Here is a 22,031-nt window from a genome sequence, read left to right as displayed (position 1 = left end):
TCCACCTCTGGTCTCTTCTCTCTCCTAGGGGAGAGCAGCTCCCACTCAGCCAAGTCCAAGCTCTTCTCTGTCCTGGCACCCCAATGGTTGAACCATTGCTCTTTAGTGATGTTATGAGTGTTTCTGTACCCTGGGATAACTGTTTCCCTGTATTTCCTGTATACTTCCTACTTCCTGTTTAGATGCCCGTACCTGTGCCAGGGCCAACTGTCAGTACGGCTGTGAGGTTACCAAAGGGGTGGTGCGATGCCAGTGTCCGTCTCTAGGGTTACGGCTGGGGCCAGACAGACGCACCTGTGTGGGTGAGTATTATGGTCTGGTCTGATTACACATCAATAACACTATAATTTTGCTATTGTTCTCCCAATTGGCTACAAATTCCAGTCTGCAATCCTATTGGATGACCGCACCAGTCTACCCACCAATCAGTGGAGTGAATTACAGTAATCTTCAGCAGCTCTGACAAATGACTCATTGTCTCTCTCTGGCGCCCTATTCACTATATAGTTCTTGTATAGAGCCCACAGGGTTAGGAGTACTGTATAGAGCCCACAGGGTTAGGAGTACTGTATAGAGCCCACAGGGTTAGGAGTACTGTATAGAGCCCACAGGGTTAGGAGTACTGTATAGAGCCCACAGGGTTAGGAGTACTGTATAGAGCCCACAGGGTTAGGAGTACTGTATAGAGCCCACAGGGTTAGGAGTACTGTATAGGGCCCACAGGGTTAGGAGTACTGTATAGAGCCCACAGGGTTAGGAGTACTGTATAGAGCCCACAGGGTTAGGAGTACTGTATAGAGCCCACAGGGTTAGGAGTACTGTATAGAGCCCACAGGGTTAGGAGTACTGTATAGAGCCCACAGGGTTAGGAGTACTGTATAGAGCCCACAGGGTTAGGAGTACTGTATAGAGCCCACAGGGTTAGGAGTACTGTATAGAGCCCACAGGGTTAGGAGTACTGTATAGAGCCCACAGGGTTAGGAGTACTGTATAGGGCCCACAGGGTTAGGAGTACTGTATAGAGCCCACAGGGTTAGGAGTACTGTATAGAGCCCACAGGATTAGGAGTACTGTATAGAGCCCACAGGGTTAGGAGTACTGTATAGAGCCCACAGGATTAGGAGTACTGTATAGAGCCCACAGGGTTAGGAGTACTGTATAGAGCCCACAGGATTAGGAGTACTGTATAGAGCCCACAGGGTTAGGAGTACCGTATAGAGCCCACAGGATTAGGAGTACTGTATAGAGCCCACAGGGTTAGGAGTACTGTATAGAGCCCACAGGGTTAGGAGTACTGTATAGAGCCCACAGGGTTAGTCATTACTCTTCATAGTCATTACTCTTCGATGTCTTCCTCTGCTGTCTTAGATGTTGACGAGTGTGTGGGGGGTCGAGGGGTGTGTCCCCAGAACAGGAAGTGTCAGAACACCTTCGGCAGCTATGTGTGTAAATGTTACCATGGTTACAAACTCACCTATATCAACGGCAGATACCACTGTATAGGTAAGACACACACACACACACACACACACACACACACACACACACACACACACACACACACACACACACACACACACACACACACACACACACACACACACACACACACACACACACACACACACACACACACACACACACACACGCACCCTCGAACTGGGCTTCATCGACAGCTTGTGTGTGTGTGTGTGTGTGTGTGTGTGTGTGTGTGTGTGTGTGTGTGTGTGTGTGTGTGTGTGTGTGTGTGTGTGTGTGTGTGTGTGTGTGTGTTTTTCAGATAAGGATTCTCGTTCCTTCTGCTCCCTCAACCCTGCCTCTCCCAAGTGCCTCTGTAGAGAAGGGAAGGGAACGGACTGCTATCGTAAGATGGAACTTAGTTCTGTTTCTTTGGTTTTCACCTTCACTGTTTTCTGTCAATCGAATGTTCTTCTACAATTATCAAATGAGACTGCATGAGAGTTGAGTCTAAAGGGAGAGTTATACAGCTACCCCCCTCCCCCCCTTCTTTCAATTTCCGCCTGACCCAAATCTAACTGCCTCTAGCTCAGGCCCAGAAGCAAGGATATGCATATTCTTGGTACCATTTGAAAGAAAACACTCTGAAGTTTGTGTAAATGTGAATTGAATGTAGGAGAATATAACACAATAGATCTGGTTTAGATAATACAATGAAAAAAACATACGTTTTTTATTTTTAATTGTTGTACCATCATCTTTAAAATGAACAAGATAAAACAAACATTCAGATATGAATATGGGGACAATTTCATTGGAAAACATAAGAAGGCAACAGTACTTGTGCAAAGTTTCAGATTGATAACTTCCAAAATGAGTGTGCTACATGACATTTATCATGAAGTCACCCAGGTGTCCCACACAAGTAGCCCAAATGTACCCAAGTGGCCAAATTGGTGAAGGTATACATTTTGAAACAAATAACTATATACAAAATACCAAAATTGTATTCTAACACACCCACCCCCCCCCCCCCAAAAAAATGGAGAGAATTATTTATTTTTTTAAATGGGGAAAGAAATATTTAAAAAATATATATATGAAAAAAATATATATATAAATTTACAAAATAACATGGGTAACTATTTACACACTTTCAATATTTGGAAGACCCTCAGTCCTCTATCAAATCAAATCAATTTATATAGCCCTTCGTACATCAGCTAATATCTCAAAGTGCTGTACAGAAACCCAGCCTAAAACCCCAAACAGCAAGCAATGCAGGTGTAGAAGCACGGTGTCTATGAAAAACTCCCTAGAAGGGCCAAAACCTAGGAAGAAACCTAGAGAGGAACCAGGCTATGAGGGGTGGCCAGTTCTCTTCTGGCTGTGCCGGGTGGAGATTATAACAGAACAGATTTTCAAACGTTCATAGAAGACCAGCAGACAGACACTAATAATCACAGTGGTTGTAGAGGGTGCAACAGGTCAGCACCTCAGGAGTAAATATGAACAGTTCAGGTAGCACGTCCGGTGAACAGGTCAGGGTTCGATAGCCGCAGGCAGAACAGTTGAAACTGGAACAGCAGCAAGGCCGGGTGGACTGGGGACAGCAAGGAGTCATCATGCCAGGTAGTCCTGACGTATGGTCCTAGGGCTCAGGTCCTCCGAGAGAAAGAAGGAGAGAAAGAGAGAGAGCATACTTAAATTCACACAGGACACCGGATAAGACAGGAGAAGTACTCCAGATATAACAAACTGACCCTAGCCCCCCCGACACATAAACTACTGCAGCATAAATACTGGAGGCTGAGACAGGAGGGGTCAGGAGACACTGTGGCCCCATCCGATGAGACCCCCGGACAGGGCCAAACAGGAAGGATATAACCCACTTTGCCAAAGCTCTACACAATATTGTGCTGCTGATGCCAGGTGCCATAGCAGTCTCTTTCTGCTGTAAAGCAGAGGGTCACCAAGCATGTGGTGCAGGTGATGGGGGACTTCATCTTGCAAACAACACAGCGACGCCTCCATGCTGTGCCCTTTTGGCCCTGAGGCACATCCATGCCTGCAGAAATAAATTTGGGCAGATGAACACTTGTGGCAGGAGCAGAAGGGACAGAGTGTGGTGCAGTGGTGCTGTAGCCAGCAAGCTCCTTGATGAGCTGCTCTCTGAAGGCTTTCTGTGTGAGGAAGGGCTTTCCACAGCTCTTAGCCATTTCCTTGTGTAGGATGAATGCATTCACCACAGCAATGTCGACGAAATGATAGAAGAAGGTCTTGTACCATTTCATCGTCTTATGGAGAACATTGTAATAGCCTATCAGCGCTGGATGAACCAGCTTCAGAGGGGGATGGACACGTTGGCACTGGGGGCTCCCAGTCGGAGTCAGTGTCACTGTGAAAAGAAAATGTTCAGTTAGAATAGTTTCACATATGAGCCCTGTATCAACAGGTATAATAAACAGATATATAGAGTACAGGGAACATAAAGTGCTGTTCCATTTCACTTTGGCCATTGTTGTGGGCCTGCCTCAAATAGGCTATTTCATGTGGGGGTGGGGTGGAGCGGCAGACACACGCACCTCGACCATGCTCCCTCTAATATAATATGTAGACTGAGTGGAGGAAGCATGGTCGCTGTGTTGAGATGTGTGGGTTTGCTGTTACATTCTACTCCATTCCATTTATATATATATACACACACAAACATAGGCTATGAGTCATTCACATACATACAAACATACCCCCACCCACAATGTATAGCCAATGTGTACTTTACACATTTCATTACATTTTTATATATTGCAAATAAAATGTAAAAACAATCACAAACAATATTTGATATTATTAATTTCAAACAACGGCATTAGCATGAGAAGAACTTACCAGTCCAAAACAATGTCCTCTCCGTTCAAAAAACATGCTTCCATTTTGGAGTCATAGCTATGGTCGCTAACTGAATCGTCTTCCAAAAGCAGATCTGTCTCACTTTCACGATCAATTTCCTCTATAATTTTGTCTACATTCGTATATCTAGTCTTAGATTTAGCTTTCCCTGACTTATTCGCCATGATGTTCGATATATAAACAGCTGAAGATGCTCGTTACCGAAATAGTGCTGTGCGTAACGAGCTTAGCTCCTTCCAGTATGAATCTTCAGTGGTGAAAGACCGTCTTTACGCCGGAGTTTACTACATGGGTTGGTCTTCCAACACAGAAACATTAGATATTGCCGTTTACCTCTGCTCATTGGCTATCTACCCAGCTAGATTTCAAGACGATCAGTGGTCATTGGGTTAAAATACAGTCAATCAACGAAACAGCGGTCATATAATTGGTGCAAAATGAGGTCATTACTTGTCTTCCAATCGGTTTTATTCGGTCAATACGTCCCGCGAAATGACCCATCAAGTTTGGTTGTGTTACAAACAAACAGTTGATTGCAATGAAACCAAACATGACTGGATAAAGTCACGTTTAGTCTGTGTATTTACGTCGAATGTTTCGTCGAAAATTGAATGACACAGAATTCAACGGGATAAGCGTTCACAAAATGTTTCATGTTAGGCTATAAAAATGGATTTAACCGAACAAAAGACCATTCATTGTGTAACAATGAGTCTTGGGATTGCAAACAGAGCAAGATCTTCAAAGGTAAACAATTAATTTTATTGCAATTTGTGATTTTGTTACGCCTGTGCTGGTTGAAATATTATTTTGGTATGGGGCTCTGTCCTCAGATAATCGCATCGTATTCTTTCGCAGTAAATCCTTTTTTAAATCTGACAACGCAGTTGGATTAGCAAGATTCTAGGCTTTTGAACCATGTGAGACACTTGTATTTTCAGGAATGTTTAATATGACTATTTATGTGGCGCTCACCGTATGTTGTCGAATTTAAATCCGTAGCGCAGAGAAGTTAAACTTCTTATGGCTGCAATTATGTTAACGGGATCGATTTGACAACAGCCAGTGAAAGTGCAGGGCGCCAAATTCAAACAACAGAAATCTCATTATTAAAATTCCTCAAGCATACAAGTATTTCACACAATTTTAAAGATACACTTCTTGTTAATCCCACCACAGTGTCCGATTTCAAAAAGGCTTTACAGCGAAAGCACCACAAACAATTATGTTAGGTCACCGCAAAATCACAGAAAAACACAGCCATTTTTCCAGCCAAAGACAGGAGTCACAAAAAGCAGAAATAGAGATAAAATTAATCACTAACCTTTGATGATCTTCATCAGATGACACTCATAGGACTTCATGTTGCACAATACATATATGTTTTGTTCGATTAAGTTCATATTTATATCCAAAAACCTCCGTTTACATTGGCGCCATGTTCAGAAAATGCCTCCAAAATATCCGTAGAAATTGCAGAGAGCCACATCAAATAACAGAAATACTCATCATAAACTTTTATGAAAGATACATGTTTCACATAGAATTAAAGATACACTTGTTCTTAATGCAACCGCTGTGTCAGATTTCAAAAAGCTTTACGGCAAAAGCACAATATTCAATAATCTAAGCCATACAGTTACCCGCCAAATTGTGGAGTCAACAAAACTCATAAAAAGCATTATAAATCTTCACTTACCTTTGCTGATCTTCGTCGGAATGCACTCCCAGGACTCCCACTTCCACAAGAAATGTTAGTTTTGTTCGGTAATGTCCATAATTTATGTCCAAAGAGCTACTTTTGTTAGCGTGTTTGGTAAACAAATCCAAAGTCACGAAGCACGTTCACTAAAAGCTGACGAAATGTCAAAAAGTTCCGTAACAGTCAGTAGAAACATGTCAAACGATGTATTGAATCAATCTTTAGAATGTTATTAACATAAATCTTAAAAAATGTTCCAACCGGAGAATTCCATTGTCTTCAGAAGTGCGATGGAACAGAGCTCCCTCTCACATGAACGCGCATGGTCAGAGCATGGTCAGCTCATGGTAAACCTTACTAATTTCCGTCTCCTTCGGCCCCACTTCACAGTAGAAGCATCAGACAAGGTTCTACAGACTGTTGACATCTAGTGGAGGCCGTAGGAAGTGCAAACTGACCCATACCCCACTGTGTATTTGATAGGCAATGAGTTGAAAACCTAGAAACCTCAGATTTCCCACTTCCTGGTTGGATTTTTTTCTAGCCTGTCATATGAGTTCTGTTATACTCACAGACATCATTCAAACAGTTTTAGAAACTTCAGAGTGTTTTCTATCCAAATCTACTAATAATATGCATATATTAGCAACTGGGACTGAAGAGCAGGCAGTTTACTCTGGGCACCTTTTCATCCAAGCTACTCAATACTGCCCCTGCAGCCATAATAAGTTTTAACTGTCTCTGTGAATCCTATGAGAGTTGAGTCTAAAGGGAGAGTTAGTAACTGCCTCTGTGAATCCTATGAGAGTTGAGTCTAAAGAGAGAGTCGGTAACTGTTTCTGTGAATCCTATGAGAGTTGAGTCTAAAGAGAGAGTTCGTAACTGTCTCTGTGAATCCTATGAGAGTTGAGTCTAAAGGGAGAGTTCGTAACTGTCTCTGTGAATCCTATGAGAGTTGAGTCTAAAGAGAGAGTTCGTAACTGTCTCTGTGAATCCTATGAGAGTTGAGTCTAAAGGGAGAGTTCGTAACTGTCTCTGTGAATCCTATGAGAGTTGAGTCTAAAGGGAGAGTTAGTAACTGTCTCTGTGAATCCTATGAGAGTTGAGTCTAAAGGGACAGTTAGTAACTGTCTCTGTGAATCCTATGAGAGTTGAGTCTAAAGGGAGAGTTAGTAACTGTCTCTGTGAATCCTATGAGAGTTGAGTCTAAAGGGTGAGTCGGTAACTGTCTCTGTGAATCCTATGAGAGTTGAGTCTAAAGGGAGAGTCGGTAACTGTCTCTGTGAATCCTATGAGAGTTGAGTCTAAAGGGAGAGTCGGTAACTGTCTCTGTGAATCCTATGAGAGTTGAGTCTAAAGGGAGAGTCGGTAACTGTCTCTGTGAATCCTATGAGAGTTGAGTCTAAAGGGAGAGTTAGTAACTGTCTCTGTGAATCCTATGAGAGTTGAGTCTAAAGGGAGAGTTAGTAACTGCCTCTGTGAATCCTATGAGAGTTGAGTCTAAAGGGAGAGTCGGTAACTGTCTCTGTGAATCCTATGAGAGTTGAGTCTAAAGGGAGAGTCGGTAACTGTCTCTGTGAATCCTATGAGAGTTGAGTCTAAAGGGACAGTTAGTAACTGTCTCTGTGAATCCTATGAGAGTTGAGTCTAAAGGGAGAGTTAGTAACTGTCTCTGTGAATCCTATGAGAGTTGAGTCTAAAGGGAGAGTTAGTAACTGTCTCTGTGAATCCTATGAGAGTTGAGTCTAAAGGGAGAGTTAGTAACTGTCTCTGTGAATCCTATGAGAGTTGAGTCTAAAGGGAGAGTCGGTAACTGTCTCTGTGAATCCTATGAGAGTTGAGTCTAAAGGGAGAGTCGGTAACTGTCTCTGTGAATCCTATGAGAGTTGAGTCTAAAGGGAGAGTTAGTAACTGTCTCTGTGAATCCTATGAGAGTTGAGTCTAAAGGGAGAGTTAGTAACTGTCTCTGTGAATCCTATGAGAGTTGAGTCTAAAGGGAGAGTTAGTAACTGTCTCTGTGAATCCTATGAGAGTTGAGTCTAAAGGGACAGTTAGTAACTGTCTCTGTGAATCCTATGAGAGTTGAGTCTAAAGGGAGAGTTAGTAACTGTCTCTGTGAATCCTATGAGAGTTGAGTCTAAAGGGAGAGTTAGTAACTGTCTCTGTGAATCCTATGAGAGTTGAGTCTAAAGGGAGAGTCGGTAACTGTCTCTGTGAATCCTATGAGAGTTGAGTCTAAAGGGAGAGTTAGTAACTGTCTCTGTGAATCCTATGAGAGTTGAGTCTAAAGGGAGAGTTCGTAACTGTCTCTGTGAATCCTATGAGAGTTGAGTCTAAAGGGAGAGTTCGTAACTGTCTCTGTGAATCCTATGAGAGTTGAGTCTAAAGAGAGAGTCGGTAACTGTCTCTGTGAATCCTATGAGAGTTGAGTCTAAAGGGAGAGTTCGTAACTGTCTCTGTGAATCCTATGAGAGTTGAGTCTAAAGGGAGAGTCGGTAACTGTCTCTGTGAATCCTATGAGAGTTGAGTCTAAAGGGAGAGTTAGTAACTGTCTCTGTGAATCCTATGAGAGTTGAGTCTAAAGGGAGAGTTAGTAACTGTCTCTGTGAATCCTATGAGAGTTGAGTCTAAAGGGAGAGTCGGTAACTGTCTCTGTGAATCCTCTGAGAGTTGAGTCTAAAGGGAGAGTTAGTAACTGCCTCTGTGAATCCTATGAGAGTTGAGTCTAAAGGGAGAGTCGGTAACTGTCTCTGTGAATCCTATGAGAGTTGAGTCTAAAGGGAGAGTCGGTAACTGTCTCTGTGAATCCTATGAGAGTTGAGTCTAAAGGGAGAGTCGGTAACTGTCTCTGTGAATCCTATGAGAGTTGAGTCTAAAGGGACAGTTAGTAACTGTCTCTGTGAATCCTATGAGAGTTGAGTCTAAAGGGAGAGTCGGTAACTGTCTCTGTGAATCCTATGAGAGTTGAGTCTAAAGGGACAGTTAGTAACTGTCTCTGTGTTTCTCTCCAGCTGTTGCCAAGGTCACCATTGTTCCTCCTCAACCTAAAGCCACACCCAGATCTACAACGAGATCTACACCTAAACAAACAACCAGACAAACAACCAGACAGACAACTACAGTCAGACCTACTACTACTGCTACGAAAGCGACTACAACCGCAGCAACCACTGCCATGGCAGTAACTACCAGGAGACCTACCACCACGACAACCACCGTTACGACAACCACCGTTCCAACAACCGTTCCCACGACAACAACCACCACTCAGCCATTGACAACCACTACAACCCCTACTCCAACTACCCCTGAACCTACCACTTCTACCACTACTTTAATTACATCAACAACAACGAGAATACTTAGTACAACAACAACAACAACGAGAATACCTAGTACAACAACAACAACAATGAGAATACCTAGTACAACAACAACAACAACAACGAGAATACCTAGTACAACAACAACAACAACGAGGAGAATACCTAGTACAACAACAACAACAACGAGGAGAATACCTAGTACAACAACAACAACAACGAGAATACCTAGTACAACAACAACAACAACGAGGAGAATACCTAGTACAACAACAACAACAATGAGAATACCTAGTACAACAACAACAACAACAACGAGAATACCTAGTACAACAACAACAACAATGAGAATACCTAGTACAACAACAACAACAACGAGAATACCTAGTACAACAACAACAACAACAACGAGAATACCTAGTACAACAACAACAACAATGAGAATACCTAGTACAACAACAACAACAACGAGAATACCTAGTACAACAACAACAACAACGAGGAGAATACCTAGTACAACAACAACAACAATGAGAATACCTAGTACAACAACAACAACAACGAGAATACCTAGTACAACAACAACAACAACGAGAATACCTAGTACAACAACAACAACAAGGAGAATACCTAGTACAACAACAACAACAACAACGAGAATACCTAGTACAACAACAACAACAACAACAACAAGGAGAATACCTAGTACAACAACAACAACAATGAGAATACCTAGTACAACAACAACAACAACGACGAGAATACCTAGTACAACAACAACAACAATGAGAATACCTAGTACAACAACAACAACAATGAGAATACCTAGTACAACAACAACAACAATGAGAATACCTAGTACAACAACAACAACAACGAGAATACCTAGTACAACAACAACAACAATGAGAATACCTAGTACAACAACAACAGTTGCTAAGACAACCTCCGTCCCAATAACCACCACCACCACAACAACTACAATCCCACCCTCCACCCTCTCCCCAACCACCCCCAGGTCTCCTCCCTCCACCCTCTCCCCAACCACCCCCAGGCCTCCTCCCTCCACCCTCTCCCCTACCACCCCCAGGCCTCCTCCCTCCACCCTCTCCCCTACCACCCCCAGGCCTCCTCCCTCCACCCTCTCCCCAACCACCCCCAGGCCTCCTCCCTCCACCCTCTCCCCTACCACCCCCAGGCCTCCTCCCTCCACCCTCTCCCCAACCACCCCCAGCCCTCCTCCCACCACCACCCTGGACAACCACATTCAGAAGGTTGTTACACAGAGACAGAGAGGAGATGTGCACAGTAAGTAAGAACACACCCCGTCACCATGGAGACGTTTCTATGCTGAATATAGAGAAGTCCCTTCAGGATTCTGAGATAATGCGATCGCGAAATGTTTGGCAAAGTCAACAATTCCACGCATATTATGCGAGGGCATGGAAATTTAACCAATCACCGCTGTGCAAAAAAGAGGGTTTGCATCTTCAACCAATCACCTCACATTTAGCGCATAATATGATTCAATCAAGTAACTCACTTTTTTCCTAGTCAGTGCGTCTTCGCGACAAATTGGAAAAAATCATTGCATATTTCCACGCAAAATGTCATAAAAACCGCAGTAAAATCAAGCATTTCTGCCTGCAATTATCACAAACAATCCCTGTGGAACTCTGGAGGGACAAATAGAGAGGAAATAGGCAGATTAAGTAATACTCAATAATACTCAGTAATACCCAGCAATACTCTGTAATACTCAGTAATACTCTGAGATACTCTGTAATACTCTGTAATACCCGGTAATACTCTGTGATACTCTGTGATGTTCGGTGATACTCAGTAATACCCGATGACACTCTGCGATACTCTGTAATACTCAGTAATACCCGGTAATACTATGTAATACTCAGTGATACTCGTCGATACTCGGTAACACCCGGCAATACTCAGTAATACTATGTAATATCCGGTAATACTCGTAATACTATGTGATACTCGGTAATACTCTGTGATACTCAGTAATACTCAGTTATGCTCTGTAATACTCTGACCAATAGTATAATGAACTGTTGTGTTGTTCCAGTCCCCCGTCTTCCAGGAGGTGGAAACCATGGCTTTGACTATGACATTGAGATGGGAAACACTACAGGGGACAACAGAGACGATCCAGGTACATCTCACACTCTCTCTCTCTCTCTCTCTCTCTCTCTCTCTCTCTCTCTCTCTCTCTCTCTCTCTCTCTCTCTCTCTCTCTCTCTCTCTCTCTCTCTCTCTCTCACACACACACACACACACACACACACACACACACACACACACACACACACACACACACACACACACACACACACACACACACACACAAACCCCCCATCAGTTGATGGAGTGCGCCCCTGACTATCCGTACATTTTAAAAACAAGAAAATGGTGCTGTCTGCTTTGCTTAATATAAGGAATTTAAAATCATTTATACTTTTACTTCTACTTTTGATTTTAAGTATATTTTAGCAATTACATGTACTTTTGATACTTAAGTATATTTAAAACCAAATACTTTTTCAGACTTAAACTCAAGTACTATTTTACTGGCTGACTGTCACTTTTACTTGAGCAACTTTCTGAAAGGTATCGAAACTTTTACTGAAGACAAACACACACATACAGTACCAGTCAAAGGTTTGGACACATCTACTCATTCAAGGGTTTTCTTTATTTTTTACTATTTTCTACATTGTAGAATAATAGTGAAGACATCAACACTATGAAATAACACATATGGAATCATGTAGTAACCATAGAAGTGTTAAACAAATCAAAATATATATTATATTTGAGATTCTTCAAATAGCCACCCTTTGCCTTGATGACAGCTTTGCACACTCTTGGCATTCTCTCAACCAGCTTCATGAGGTAGTCACCTGGAATGCATTTCAGTTAACTTCTTACGGCTGAGATCCCGTTAACGGGATCGATTTGACAACAGCCAGTGAAAGTGCAGGGCGCCAAATTCAAACAACAGAAATCTCATAATTAAAATTCCTCAAACATACAAGTATTATACACCATTTTAAAGATAAACTTGTTGTTAATCCCACCACAGTGTCCGATTTCAAAAAGGCTTTACGACGAAAACACACCATGCGATTATGTTAGGTCAGCGCCAAGTCACAGAAAAACAAAATTTTTCCAGCCAAAGAGAGGAGTCACAAAAAGCAGAAATAGAGATAAAATGAATCACTAACCTTTGATGATCTTCATCAGATGACACTCATAGGACTTCATGTTACACAATACATGTATGTTTTGTTCGATAAAGTTCATATTTATTTAAAAAAATCTCAGTTTACATTGGCGCGTTATGTTCAGTAATGTTTTGCCTCCAAAACATCCGGTGATTTTGCAGAGAGCCACATCAATTTACAGAAATACTCATCATAAATGTTGATGAAAATTACAAGTGTTTTGCATGGAATTAAAGATATACTTCTCCTTAATGCAACCGCTGTGTCAGATTTTTTTTTTAAAAGAAGCTTTACAGCGAAAGCACACCATGCAATAATCTGAGTACAGCGCTCAGGCACCAAAACAAGCCATACAGATACCCGCCATGTTGTGGAGTCAACAGAAGTCAGAAATAGCATTATAATATTCACTTACCTTTGATGATCTTCATCGGAATGCACTCCCAGGAATACCAGTTCCACAATAAATGTTTGTTTTGTTCGATAAAGTCCATAATTTATGTCCAAATACCTCCTTTTTGTTGCCGCGTTTAGTTCATAAATCCAAATGCTCAATGCGCGGGCAAGTCCAGACGAAAAGTCAAAAAAGTAGAGAACAATAGAATAGAATAGAATCGTAGAAACATGTCAAACGATGTATAGAATCAATCTTTACGATGTTTTTATCATAAATGTTCGATAATGTTTCAACCGGACAATTCCTGTAACGTCCTGACCAGAGTTCTTATGTGTTTTGCTTGTTTAGTGTTGGTCAGGACGTGAGCTGGGTGGGAATTCTATGTTGTGTGTCTAGTTTGTCTGTTTCTGTGTCCAGCCTAATATGGTTCTCAATCAGAGGCAGCTGTCAATTGTTGTCCCTGATTGAGAATCATATATAGGAGGCTTGTTTTGTGTTGGGATTTTGTGGGTGATTGTTTCCTGTCTCTGTGTTTTGTCTGCACTAGATAGGGCTGTCTCGGTTTTCACATTTGTTATTTGGTTATTTGTATAGTGTTCCCGTTTATTTCGTCTAATTAAACATGTTGAACACTAGCCGCGCTGCATTTTGGTCCTCTCTTTCATCCCAGGAAGAAAGCCGTGACAATTCCTTTGTCTTTAGAAATGAAAAGGAACAGAGCTCGCTCTCACGGCCGTGCACGAGACTTAGCTCATGGCATTCTGCCAGACCCCTTAGTCAAACAGCTCTTATTTGCTCCCCCTTCACAGTAGAACCCTGAAACAAGGTTCTAAAGACTGTTGACATCTAGTGGAAGCCTTAGGAAGTGCAATTGGACCAAATTTTACACTGTATATTGGATAGGCAAAGACTTGAACACCTACAAAACTCAGATATCCCACTTCCTGGTTGGATTTTATCTCAGGTTTTTGCCTGCCATATGAGTTCTGTTATACACACAGGCATCATTCAAACAGTTTTAGAAAGTTCAGAGTGTTTTCTATCCAAATCTACTAATAATATGCATATATTAGCTTCTGGGCCTGAGTAGCAGGCAGTTTACTCTGGGCACGTTATTCATCCAAGCTACTCAATACTGCCCCCCAGCCGTAAGAAGTTAACAGGTGTGCCTTGTTAAAAGTTAATTTGTGGAATTTCTTTCCTTCTTAATGCGTTTGAGCCAATCAGTTGTGTTGTGACAAGGTAGGGATGGTATACAGAAGACAGCCCTATTTGGTTTAAAAAGTCTAAGTCCATATTATGGCAAGAACAGCTCAAATAAGCAAAGAGAAACGACAGTCCATCATTACTTTAAAACATGAAGGTCAGTCAATCCAGAACATTTCAAGAACGTTGAAAGTTTCTTCAAGTTCAGTCGCAAAAACCATCAAGCGCTATGATGAAACTGGCTCTCATGAGGACCGCCAAAGGAAAGGAAGACCCAGAGTTACCTCTGCTGCAGAGGATAAGTTCATTAGAGTTACCAGCCTCAGATTGCAGCCCAAATAAACGCTTCACAGTTCAAGTAACAGACATCTCAACATCAACTGTTCAGAGGAGACTGTGTGAATCAGGCCTTCATGGTTGAATTGCTGCAAAGCAACCACTACTGAAGGACACAAATAAGAAGAAGAGACTTGCTTGGGCCAAGAAACACGAGCAATGGACATTAGACCGGTGGAAATCTGTCCTTTGGTTTGATGAGTCCAAATTTGAGATTTTTGGTTCCAACCGCCATGTCTTTGTCAGATGCAGAGTAGATGAATGGATGATCTCTGCATGTGTGGTTCCCACCGTGAAGCATGGAGGAGGAGGTGCGATGGTGTGGTGGTGCTTTGCTGTCTGTGATTTATTTAGAGTTCAAGGCCCACTTAACCGACATGGCTACCACAGCATTCTGCAGCGATACACCATCCCATCTGGTTTGTGCTTAGTGGGACTATCATTTGTATTTCAACAGGACAATGACCCAAAACACACCTCCAGGCTGTGTAAGGGCTATTTGACCAAGAAGGAGAGGGATGGAGTGCTGCATCAGATAACCTGGCCTCCACAATCACCCGACCTCAACCCAATTGAGATGGTTTGGGATGAGTTAGACCACAGAGTGAAGGAAAAGCAGCCAACAAGGGCTCAGCATATGTGAGAACTCCTTCAAGACTTTTGGAAACGCATTCCAGGTGAAGCTGGTTGAGAGAATGCCAAGAGTGTTCAAAGCTGTCATCAAGGCAAAGGTTGGCTACTTTGAAGAATCTACTTTGAAATATAAAATATATTTTGATTTGTTTAACACTTTTTTGGTTACTACATGCTTCCATATGTGCTATTTCATAGTGTTGATGTCTTCACTATTATTCTACAATGTAGAAAATAGTAAAAATAAAGAAAAACCCTGGAATGGGTAGGAGTGTCCAAACTTTTGACTGGTACTGTGCAGTACACACACACACATACACACACACACACACACACACACACACACACACACACACACACACACCACACACACACACACACACACACACACACAGAGAGTAGAGAGAGAGGGAGGATGTGGTATGTTATCTGTCTAGTGATTAAATGTTTCAACACCTGCTTTCTCCTGACGAGGTGGAATGACATCTGGGAAGAACACACACACACACATACACACACACACACACACACACACACACACACACACAAACGCACACACACACACGCACACACACACACATTCCTTAAGAGGTTGAAGGAAGGACGTCTGGGAAAGACATGATTCATACTGTGCTGTGTGTGTGTGCGTGCGTGCGTGCGTGCGTGTGTGCGTGCGTGCGTGCGTGTGTGTGTGTGTATGCGTGCGTGTGTGTGTGTGTGTGTGCGTGCGTGCGTGCGTGCGTGCGTGCGTGCGTGCGTGCGTGCGTGCGTGCGTGCGTTTAGGGGCCGGTGCTCTGAGCTGTTCGTTTGACCACGGTCTGTGTGGCTGGATCAGAAACAGAGATGGAGACCTGCACTGGGAGACAGCCAGCAGCCCTGCAGGTAACAACAACGTATTATGGATATTTATTTTGCCCTTCAATACATCATTGTCAGTAATAGCAACCTTCCTACCCCTGTACTACATTCTCTCTCTCTCTCCTTCTCCCTCTCTCTCTCTCTATCCTTTTCTTCTTCTCTCCTTCTCTCTCCTCTCTCCCTCCTCTCTCTCCTTCTCTCTCTCTACTTTTCTCTCTCTCTCCTTCTCTCCTCTCTAATTCCTTCTCTCTCTCTCCTTCTCTCCTTCTCTCTCTCTCCTTTCCTTTCTCATCCCTTCTCTCTCATTCCTTCTCTCTCTCTCCTTATCTCATCTCTCTCTCCTCTCTCTCTCTCCTTCTGTCCTCTCCTCCTCTCTCTATCTCCTTCTCTCTCCAGGTGGGCGGTACATGTCTGTTCCAGAGGTAGGGGCGGGGAAACTGAGCATTCAAGGCGCACGATTGGTCCTTCCCTTAGCCCCGCCCTGGAGCGAGGGTCACTTGTGCTTCTCCTTCCGTCATTGGCTATCAGGTCACCATGTGGGTGTGCTTCAGCTGTTCGTCAGGAGGAAGGGTTTGAGATATAGCCCCGCCCTCTGGAGCCGGACGGTGGGAGAAGGGTGGAGACATACACAGATCACACTGTGGAGAGCAAGCCTGGAGAGTGTGAGTTGACACGCTCCACACACGCACACACGCACGCACACACACACCCTCTAACACTGTGTTGTGATAGGTCCTTCTGAAAGGAGAGAGGAGGCGTGGCCACAAAGGAGAGATCGGATTGGACGACGTTAGCCTGAGGAGAGGAGCCTGCAGAGAGGAGAGACTCTAACACACACAGACTCTGGCACTTCAGTCGACTTTACGTAATACATTACAACATTTTGTAACTTCAAGGCCGGAGGAACTCTTAGATCAAATGTATTGATAACTGATCAGATATTTTGAGTTTGTCCAGTGATAATTATTGATATTGTATGATAACGATTTGGCTGTATCAGCTGATTTTATTAGTAAAGACAAAGATTGGTCAAAATGCATTTTGGATATGTTTGATGTATTATTCTATTAACAAATACAGTCTGGGTCTGAGGTACAGTATGTTACTACCACAGAGCCCCTTCTGAGGTATGTTAGTACCACAGAGCCCATTCTGAGGTATGTTACTACCACAGAGCCCATTCTGAGGTGTGTTAGTACCACAGAGCCCATTCTGAGGTATGTTAGTACCACAGAGCCCATTCTGAGGTATGTTAGTACCACAGAGCCCATTCTGAGGTGTGTTAGTACCACAAAGCCCATTTTGAACGGTGTGTATCCAATATGAACGACTAACTATTAAAGATTCTCTGTGTGTGTAATGAACCAGATTTTCTGTGTGTGTGTGTAGGTAACCAGATTATCTGTGTGTGTAGGTAACCAGATTATCTGTGTGTGTAGGTAACCAGATTATCTGTGTGTGTAATGAACCAGATTATCTGTGTGTGTAATGAACCAGATTTTCTGTGTGTAGGTAACCAGATCATCTGTGTGTGTAGGTAACCAGATTATCTGTGTGTGTAGTGAACCAGATTCAGTGTGTGTTTGTGCGTACAATGTTAAAGTGGAACTGACAGTGTTTTAACTACTTTGCAGATATGAAACAAACAGACAATCATAATATCAGTCAAAAAATATAAAATTCCCAGTTTATGCTACATAACCAACTTTATAAGAGTTTTTAAAAAATATGTTCAATGTGACTCAACGCTCCATGACACTAAAACAGAATAGATGGATGTAGTTCAACACATGATTAATATACATCACCAGTAAATGTCTTGATAGTCCAACAAATATTGCTATTAGGTTGTAAATCACAGCTGGTAACATTGTTTGCTGCCTCCAGCCATTCGGGATGTTTGAGTTTCAATGACTCAATAATCTGGACAGAAACTGACAAATGTAACCAGGGTTGGGAATATCAATACAATCAAACTAGCAAGTCAGTCATAACGTGGCTAATAGGCTAGCGTATATATATTTATGTAGCTGTTTATTTAACAAGCTGAAAGCCTAACGTTAGCTAACATTAGCTAGCACAGCCTAACGTTGGCTAACATTAGCTAGCACAGCCTAATGTTGGCTAACATTAGCTAGCACAGCCTAACGTTGGCTAACATTAGCTAGCACAGCCTAACGTTGGCTAACATTAGCTAGCACAGCCTAACATTAGCTAGCACAGCCTAACGTTAGCTAACATTAGCTAGCACAGCCTAACGTTGGCTAACATTAGCTAGCACAGCCTAACGTTAGCTAACATTAGCTAGCACAGCCTAACGTTAGCTAACATTAGCTAGCACAGCCTAACGTTGGCTAACATTAGCTAGCACAGCCTAACGTTAGCTAACATTAGCTAGCACAGCCTAACGTTGGCTAACATTAGCTAGCACAGCCTAACGTTGGCTAACATTAGCTAGCACAGCCTAACGTTAGCTAACATTAGCTAGCACAGCCTAACGTTGGCTAACATTAGCTAGCACAGCCTAACGTTAGCTAACATTAGCTAGCACAGCCTAACGTTGGCTAACATTAGCTAGCACAGCCTAACGTTGGCTAACATTAGCTAGCACAGCCTAACGTTAGCTAACATTAGCTAGCACAGCCTAACATTAGCTAGCTAGCTAGCTGCTGGGAGGATGTTGTCATTGGATGAGTGGGTGAGTGGCCGAACCCCCATATCATGTTTCTGTGGCTATAGCTGGAGATGCAGGTATCATTTGGTTAGCTAGCAAGAAATGTGAATCGCTTTGCTATCTAGCTATACTGAACTTGAACGACTGTGTTCCGCAGTTAGCATATCTCTTAGTTGTTAATCAAATGTATTTGGCATCGATCAAATGGGCGGGCAGGCAGACAGGCAAGTTCCCATTCAGATGTCAAAACGTGGGTTGGGACAACATGCATTGGCAGGCGGTGCGGTGAAGTTAGCATTATATTAAAGATTATGACTTTGCACGTCAATAACTCTTCAATGGAAAATGCCAGGATGATATAAATGGCATATTCTAAATCAGATGACTATGAAAAACGAGTTACACCCCATGTTTTCGCTGTTCCGTTCTGTTTTCCAAAAAATAGTTTATGTTCATTTCTATGGCTCATTCTTTTTTGTTAAGGGTAAAGCTAAGGGACCGTGTTAAAAGTGCAATTGAAACCTAGCGTTAACTGCAAAACTTAAATTGCTTTGTAACCATATGACATAGAAATCTCAAACCAACTGTAAAATGTTCAGGGACCTCTACTCTCCAATCCATTGCAATTACATTTGTATTTTTATTATTTTGGCTGTTATCAATGAATTACAATTTGTAATACGTGACCGACCAGCTTGATTCGGTCTTATGTAGCAAAATTTGAAATTGTGTTTTTAACATTGGATAAAAGTAGAGACTCAGAGCTAGACAATTGTATATTGTGGGCAGCAACATGTGAAGTTTTCCAAGTTTTCTTGGTGCTCCTGTCCAGGCCAAGCAATTTTCTATTAATACTTGACCAACACCTCCCTTACTGTGTTAATATTGTAACATTTAATTAGGAATCAAACCCAATTCACTAATTTGGCAATTTGTTCTAAAATGTTTGGCCTTTTCATCGTAAATTGTTGAAACAACAACGGCCACGAGTCCCAAAACAGGAGGCCTCTACTAAAGCCTCGGGCTCACCGGACTCTGACCCCCGACCTAGCCAAGGTAATGGATGGGTGTAGTCACTATCCTCTGACCTATCCGCACAAATAGCCACTCTCACCACCGAGGTCAACACAAACATCGACTCCATTAAAGACTTGGCAATCTAGCAGAGGTAAATGGCTAATATTACCCATGCTGTCTATATTAACCATGTATACTGTCTGTATTGCTTGTAATTGATATAAGTCAACATCTAAGTATTAAGTATTTTTACGTAAATTGTTATGGCTGTATTTTGGGTGAATAACAAAAACATGAACATCACACAAGGGTTAAGGGAAAACTAAGGGGCGACATAACTCACAAGGTGTCCTTATGTGCAGACAATCGTCTTTTATACATCTCTAACCCTGTGGAGTCTATACCCTATCTCTAACCTTGTGGAGTCTATACCCTATCTCTAACCCTGTGGAGTCTATACCCTATCTCTAACCCTGTGGAGTCTATACCCTATCTCTAACCCTGTGGAGTCTATTCCCTATCTCTAACCCTGTGGAGTCTATACCCTATCTCTGACCCTGTGGAGTCTATACCCTATCTCTAACCCTGTGGAGTCTATACCCCATCTCTAACCCTGTGGAGTCTATACCCTCTCTCTAACCCCTTGGAGTCTATACCCTCTCTCTAACCCTGTGGAGTCAATACCCTCTCTCTAACCCTGTGGAGTCTCTACCCTCTCTCTAACCCTGTAGAGTCTATACCCTCTCTCTAACCCTGTGGAGTCTATACCCTCTCTCTAACCCCTTGGAGTCTATACCCTCTCTCTAACCCTGTGGAGTCAATACCCTCTCTCTAACCCTGTGGAGTCTCTACCCTATCTCTAACCCTGTGGAGTCTATACCATATCTCTCCCCCTGTGGAGTCTCTACCCTCTAACCCTGTGGAGCCTATACCCTATCTCTGACGCTGTGGAGTCTATACCCTATCGCTAACCCTGTGGAGTCAATACCCTCTCTCTAACCCTGTGGAGTCTCTACCCGCTCTCTAACCCTGTGGAGTCTCTACCCTCTAACCCTGTGGAGTCTATACCCTCTCTCTAACCCTGTGGAGTCTATTCCCTCTCTCTAACCCTGTGGAGTCTCTACCCTCTCTCTAACCCCATGGAGTCTATTCCCTATCTCTAACCCTGTGGAGTCTATTCCCTATCTCTAACCCTGTGGAGTCTATACCCTATCTCTGACCCTGTGGAGTCTATACCCTATCTCTGACCCTGTGGAGTCTATTCCCTATCTCTAACCCTGTGGAGTCTATACCCTATCTCTGACCCTGTGGAGTCTATACCCTATCTCTGACCCTGTGGAGTCTATTCCCTCTCTCTAACCCTGTGGAGTCTATTCCCCATCTCTAACCCTGTGGAGTCTATACCCTATCTCTAACCCTGTGGAGTCTATACCCCCTCTCTATCCCTGTGGAGTCTATTCCCTATCTCTAACCGTGTGGAGTCTATACCTTATCTCTAACCCTGTGGAGTCTATATCCCATCTCTAACCCCGTGGAGTCTATACCCTATCTCTAACCTTGTGGAGTCTATACCCTATCTCTAACCTTGTGGAGTCTATACCCTATCTCTAACCCTGTGGAGTCTATACCCTCTCTCTAACCTTGTGGAGTCTATACCTTATCTCTAACCCTGTGGAGTCTATATCCCATCTCTAACCCCGTGGAGTCTATACCCTATCTCTAACCTTGTGGAGTCTATACCCTATCTCTAACCTTGTGGAGTCTATACCCTATCTCTAACCCTGTGGAGTCTATACCCTCTCTCTAACCTTGTGGAGTCTATACCCTATCTATAACCCTGTGGAGTCTATACCCTATCTCTAACCCTGTGGAGTCTATACCCTATCTATTGCACATGCTACAAGGTTTTGGGACATTCTCTGGTTATAAGTTAAACCTAACAAAAAGTGTGCTCTTCCCCATTAATCAGTTAGCAGAAGGTATTGGGTATACCAACTTCCCATTTAAGGTGGAGCATCAGGTCTTTACTTATTTGGCAATTAAGGTCACGTGGAGGGAGGGGTGGAGGGATGGGAGGGGTAGAGGGAGGGAGGGGTAGAGGGATGGGAGGGGTGGGAGGGAGGATTTGGGGTTGTACTGTTTCTGTTCTCATATCTGAAAATCTATAAATAAATTACAACAACAAAATAGAAAATGTAATATCGTACACTACAGTTGAGGAAGAAAGGGAAAGTAATTCTGCTTTGAAATTTGAAAAACTTGTAACCTCACT

At 42.8% G+C, this 22,031-nt stretch overlaps 1 protein-coding gene across 1 annotated transcript in view; it reads left to right on the top strand.

Moving 5' to 3' along the window:
* The window catches only part of LOC120049437 (nephronectin-like), a 41,240-nt gene extending 23,866 nt beyond the window's left edge, over window positions 1-17,374 (top strand). Inside the window, exons 5-13 of the mRNA XM_038995704.1 lie at window positions 183-302; window positions 1,369-1,503; window positions 1,781-1,864; window positions 7,220-7,283; window positions 10,412-10,701; window positions 11,480-11,566; window positions 15,994-16,092; window positions 16,465-16,730; window positions 16,801-17,374. Coding sequence (XP_038851632.1) covers window positions 183-302; window positions 1,369-1,503; window positions 1,781-1,864; window positions 7,220-7,283; window positions 10,412-10,701; window positions 11,480-11,566; window positions 15,994-16,092; window positions 16,465-16,730; window positions 16,801-16,899 — 1,244 coding nt within the window. The 3' untranslated portion in view covers window positions 16,900-17,374. The remainder of the gene's footprint in view (window positions 1-182; window positions 303-1,368; window positions 1,504-1,780; window positions 1,865-7,219; window positions 7,284-10,411; window positions 10,702-11,479; window positions 11,567-15,993; window positions 16,093-16,464; window positions 16,731-16,800) is intronic.
* Window positions 17,375-22,031: the final 4,657 nt, after the last annotated feature.

This window comes from Salvelinus namaycush, chromosome 6, assembly GCF_016432855.1.
Source record: "Salvelinus namaycush isolate Seneca chromosome 6, SaNama_1.0, whole genome shotgun sequence".
Lineage (NCBI taxonomy): Eukaryota > Metazoa > Chordata > Actinopteri > Salmoniformes > Salmonidae > Salvelinus > Salvelinus namaycush.
Note: the sequence above shows the minus strand (reverse complement) of the source record. Positions and strands in the feature narration are given on the sequence as shown.